The sequence below is a fragment of the Sparus aurata genome, chromosome 19, assembly GCF_900880675.1.
Source record: "Sparus aurata chromosome 19, fSpaAur1.1, whole genome shotgun sequence".
Classification (NCBI taxonomy): domain Eukaryota; kingdom Metazoa; phylum Chordata; class Actinopteri; order Spariformes; family Sparidae; genus Sparus; species Sparus aurata.
The window spans coordinates 27327917-27333916 of record NC_044205.1 but is presented as its reverse complement, the minus strand read 5'-3'; the positions used below and the strand labels follow the sequence as shown (position 1 = coordinate 27333916).

The 6000-nt window shown below is 41.1% G+C and overlaps 1 protein-coding gene across 1 annotated transcript in view; it reads right to left on the bottom strand.

The window, feature by feature from the left end:
* Positions 1–1911: 1911 nt before the first annotated feature.
* LOC115569884 (NLR family CARD domain-containing protein 3-like) overlaps positions 1912–6000 on the bottom strand; it is a 42038-nt gene continuing 37949 nt past the window's right edge. Inside the window, exons 11-12 of the mRNA XM_030398090.1 lie at positions 3317–3490; positions 1912–2342 (exon numbers count right to left, since the gene is read on the bottom strand). Of these exons, the coding sequence (XP_030253950.1) occupies positions 2336–2342; positions 3317–3490 (181 nt within the window). The 3' untranslated portion in view covers positions 1912–2335. The remainder of the gene's footprint in view (positions 2343–3316; positions 3491–6000) is intronic.

Below are 6000 nucleotides of genomic sequence, written 5' to 3'. Positions count from 1 at the left end.
GTCAGAACTACTAAACTTCAAGACCAAGTGGCATTTCAAACAGCACAAGTTATATTTAAGGCAAAACATCATCTATTACCAGAAAAACTTCAAAAACTATTCACAGAAAGGGAAGGAGGTTATGATTTAAGGGGGAAACATCATTTCATAACTTTGAGGTTGTGCACCACAATGTTTGTGTTTGTGTTTGTGTTGCTGGAGTGAGACTATGGAACAGTATGAATGTGGAGTTAAAAGAACACACGACCATAAAACAGTTCAAAAAGACATATAGAGAAAAGATGTTTATGTGATATAGTGAGTGAGGAAGGTGTTTAAATATCACCAGGTGTTCATTGTTTATTCATCAGCTTCATTTGTTACAGATTTTAATGTTGCCTCTGTTTATAGACTGACTGTGTGTGTGTGTGTGTGCGTGTGTGTGTGGATTAATCTTCAAGTTTAAATTTTGCGCTGTTAAAAATTATGGGGATTCCATTTGTTGAATTTTTTTTTTCTTCTTTTTTTCTCTAGTTGGTGGGTTACTCTCCAGATGCACATGATGAACAGAGAAGCACAGTGATGTGAGTATTTAATGATGGTGAAAGGAGGTCGGAGTTAATAAGTTTTACACTTCTTCTCCTCCTTTTCCAATGTATTAATTCATTAGTATTAGTATTATTTGGGGTATTAGGATGACGGTGGTGATGATGATGAGGACAATGATGATTCACATGATGACTATTATCTTAATATGAAATTATAATATTATTGCTTTGTTGTTGTTGTCGCTATCATCATGGCCGTTACATGTCATTATATGTATCATAACTGCTATAATTAAGTCTACATATTGGGATGATGAATAGGAAAAGAAGAATCATGTTTTTGTTTTGTTTTCTTTCTTTCTTTCTTTTTTCTCTCACTTTCCTCCCACTCCTTCATTTGTCTTTGACTGGTGCATGTCTTTACATTTTGTCTGATAATGGTTTTCTCTTTTTTATTTTCTGTTTACATGTTCCAAATAAACTAAACTAAACTAAACCAGCCTGCAGTGGAAATGATCTTTGCCCACGTGTCCTCGTCAATGTTCACATTCAGATCCCTCTGCCACGTCAGACTAAGATTCTCATAGTTACTGTACATAGAATTCACAATTATCATATAAATAGGGACAGTGTGACATCTCGTCCTGTGTTTGTGTGATTCTACGGTGCAGCAGATTAGACTACGATGGGCTGCCAGAGTCTCGTTAATCGATGGGAAACACTGTATATTTAGGGAAACAGCTCATGATTGTCCCAGGAAGGGTGGACTGGACTCCCCTGTCCCCCCTTAACATCCACTGATGGTGGTCGTTGTTGCAGTAGTAATAGCAGTCGTGCTATTTATAGTAGTAACACAAGTTATTGCTACAAGGAGCAAGTAGCAGAAGTAGTCAGGGGTGGAAAGTAACTGAGTACTCAAGGACTGTACTTAACTGCAGTTTTGAGGCACTTGTACTTCTCCTGAATATTTAACTGTCACTGCCGTATACATTTACTGCACTACGCTGGAAGTATTTGAGGTTTTACTGCAGGACCTTTACCTGACGGCTGTTAGCCTGCAAGTTGTTTTACATGCACAACATGATCTGTGCTGCGATGTTTTTCATCCAGGATTATTGTACTCTTTCCATTTAGCCAGCAGCTGGAGTTAGATTTCACACAACAGCTGCCGATCTTATACAAAACGATGGATTGTCATTTCCAACCTCTTTGACTCGTGACTCCGTATGAAGAAGCAGAATCTAGTCGGGGCTCCTTGTCAAACATCAGAGGTCTGTTAGTTGTTAGCAGCCCCCCTCTGAACCTCTGTGATCCATTAAATACCAGAACTGCTGAGCTGTTTCTTAATTGATGACACTGATCAACACAAGTGGAACCATCAAAATATTGTTAAATTATGTTTAATTTTATTGTTTAATCAAATGAACATTTAACTTTACATGTTCATAATAATATACAGAGAGATTCATATGCAATACAAAATATAAACATCCAGAGTAACGAACACAGATCCAGAAATAATCTTGCAGTGATGAATATGATGCTGCAGACTTCTGCATTCTGACATCGACCTCAGAGCTGATCTCAGAGCAGTTCACACTGCAGCACTGACAGTCATCTCCACTTGTTGTGATTGGTCCGTCAGTCACTGCTGGATGAAGCTCGCCTCTCCACTCCACCTCCCAGTAACACGGCCCAGTCAGAGCCTCTCCACCCACCAGCTGATGGTGCTGCTTCAACCTCTCTGGATCATCAGGACACAGATGATCCTCTCAACACCTCCACCTTTCTCATCACTATGACAGAGATCACCATCTGAAGAGAGAAGCAGAGAGACAGCAGAAGTGATAAATGAGTGTTTCCAGAGACTCCCTCCATCAGCTGTCAGTCAGTGATATAAAGACCAGCAGGACTTCAGTCCTGTTCAGACCACAAGTGGAGCGGCTGTGTAGCGTAGCCAGCTTCCTTTCAGCTTCATGTTAACGTGTTGGAGTGAAGCTCACAGACCTGCAGACACTTTGGACATCAAGTCTGTTTACTCTGCAGGTTTCACTGAAGGACACAGTGGAAATAAACTGCTGACAGTCCCTGAACGCATCATTACTGCAGGAACACAGATACTCACAGCTCACTTTAATGATGATTTACTGCTGTTAAAAACCAGAGTCTCACTCACATTTAAAGATTTCATCTACTTTGGAAACATTACATGACAAATATGTAAATATGGAGTCTGTTATAAAATATTTGGACAAATCAAATGACACATGGGCAGATATAAATATAATGTTAAAGGTCCTACACTGAACAGTAAAACATCAGCTGTGGTTTCTGGACTTCAGCAGAGGTTCTGGTCTGTATACAGACCACATGGTTACTAAATGTAATGATGGTTCTCTGAAATAAGAGCCTTCAGTCAGACTGATCTGAGAGCTGTGACAAAGATGAACTGATGAGTTCTTCAGTGTTGAAATGAGAGAACAAACACTTTGAGATCAGATTTGATGCTCTGACAGTTTGATGAATGAGGACACTGTCTCTATACATCCTGTGATGCTGTCAGCTGTGATCAGCTTTATTTCCTGTAGACATGAACACAACAACAACAGTCGTCTTCACATCAACTCAAACACACCATCACAACAAGCTTCTGGCTCGTCTGATTGGCTGACTGTTCTCCTCTCACAGCTTCACTGAGGAAAACAGGAAATACTGGATCTTTACTTTGATACTGTGTTTAGTACAATACTGCTGAAACCAGCATGAACTGACTCCAACCCTCTACTGACCTCAGAGTCTCCAGTCTACAGTCTGGACTCTCCTTCAGATCACACAGCAGCTTCACGTCTGAATCCTTCAGGTCGTTCAAGCTCAGGTCCAGCTCTCTCAGATGGGAGGGGTTGGACTTCAGAGCTGAGGCCACAGAAGCACAGCTGATCTCTGACAAACTGCACCACCTCAATCTGAATAAAGAATAAATGATGTAAGTTTAGAAGACAATGTTCCTGCTTGAAATCATTCAGTGATTAATAATCTGTTCAAAAAGAAAATGAGAAAATGGAAACTCCAAACATCTGAACCCAACAGGACGCAGGTTAAAACCTCTAAAATACAAAAGGTGACAAAGAGCTCTCATTAATATTAATGACAACGTGCTGCTGCTTCAATAAAGACGTCGTGACTTCACCTCTTAAACTCTGCAGCTCCACCAGTGGCTCCATCTATACAAACTCATGTTGTGAAGCCAAACTAATAAAAACTCACTAAAACTGATTTTAGATTCAATTCAAGATCACAAAGTTTCCAAAGCTGTAAATCTGCATCTATGAATGGATTTGGTGTAGGAAGCAGAATCTCTTCTTGTTGGTTCTCAGACTCTCTTGCACTATTCATCACGTGCACAGCACTGAGTCTGGCTCGCTCACTTTCCTTTACTTTTTACCTGCGTCGCTATAAGACACCTGGTTTGTTACTTTATATTTCTGCACCTCTCTGGCTTGCCTTTGAACAGGACTCCCTCCATAAGCAGCTCTATGTTCACCACCACAGTTACAGCATCTGATTTTTGTGTCTTGGCCACACTTTCCATATTCATGTTCACCTGCACATCTTAGTTTTCCTTCACATTGTCCTGCAGTGTGTCCCATTCTCTGACACTTGAAACATGGTAATGGTGCCGGGATAAACTCTCTCACATCACAGCTCAAATATCCCATTCTTACTTTCTTACACTCACTGTTTTCAAACTGGAGGACGACTGACAGACTGTCTGATTTCAGCCACTTTCTTTGTGTTTGCAGCTTTCACCATCTTTCCCTCTTTTACTTCTTGAGCTATCTCATCCATCAACATTGCCAAAGGAACATCATAAATAACACCTCTAAGCTTTGATCATTTTCCTGGGATGTGAGCACTGATTTTGTCTCCATCTAATGTATCTGCTCTGAGGAACTGATCTCTTTGCATCTGATCTCAAGTATTTAGCAAACGTGATGTTCCACATTTCTTTTTCAGTTGCTTTTGTCAGTTTCAGTTGGTGAAAATGTTCCTCTTCTTTTTTGAACACTATCATTACTTTCCATTCTGTTTGTTCACTCTCCCTCCTCATGTTGTCCTCCTTAGTTTTTTTAACCATGTCGCCGCCTCCAAGTCAGAAGCTGCACTACCAGAGCTGTCACTCCTATCTGTCCTCTTTCTACTGACATCCTGCCATGGCATAATATCACTATCTCCATCCGTACTGTCACCCATGATGGTTACAGTCACTGTACAGTTCCTGCTAATCCACCAATACTCTGTTCACTTCTCTCTCGCAATCTCGTTCTCCAAACAATTCTCTCTCTCACACCTTCTTACCTCTTTCCATTTCTTCTTCTGTGGTCTTAGCCCATGGAAGTAGAATCATGTCATTAATCAAGAGCATAGATTTTCAGTTTGAGAACATGATTTCATTCCTTTTCAGTGACACAGCTCCTTCGCGTGCTCAGATTTTTTCTCCTCATGCTCACATTTTGTGCTTGCATTGAAATGTCTTCTGCTTTCTTTCAAAATGTCTGCTTGAACTAAAAAAATCACATGCCTGTGTTCACATTTGTCCTTCTTACACACAGAAATTTCGCTCGCATTCAAATGTGCCCTCTGCGTGCTCAGATCTAAGTGCACGCGCTCAGAACACACACCTGCTCACAGGTCAAGTTCTGCTCTCGGATCTCTCCTCTGCTCACGGATTTTTCTTGCATCAACACTGTCAACCAATAGAAGGCCGGCTACTGTTGACCAATCAGATTATCCCCGCTTCTTTGCGGGTGCGTTCGCTGTACTTCAAGGAGCGTCGCGTACGGGCGGGCACTGTTTCTACCGGGTTTATCTACTTCGTCCTCCAGGCTGTTAAATGTGGTGGTTCCCTTTATTTTATGACGACTTTTGGAATGAAATATCAGTTAATTAATACACGAGCGCCCGTGCTTTTCATTACAATAGCTACATCAACATAAAGTAGAACAATAGCGGCTCTACTTTTGCCATATTAGCCAGCTACCCAGGCAGCAGGATATATCTTCTATAGTATAAATACTGAGGGGTGAGCATGATCGTGACGATAGTACAGCAGTTAAGACCTTCATATTATGCTGCTTTTTGCATCATGGGACGCTGGTTCGCATCCCGGCCCGGCGTACAGAGCGGGGTGTAAATGTACCGTGTATTACCAAATAATAGCAGCGTTTCAATTAACCGCAGGGTTCCTTTAAACGCCGGGTGCAGGTGTATATTTTGATAAATAACTGCTGGTTCCAAATAAATGCTGGGTCTAATTCATTTATTCTTTTAAATCGAGGAAGAAGACGTGACCACTGACACTGCACGTTTTTCTTCTTCACCTTTTTCACGCGTTGTGCTGCTTTCTGTCAGTCAGTATCACACTGATGATCGCCATGGCTCCGGTGCAGCAACAAAATAAAAAGTACCACTTGAA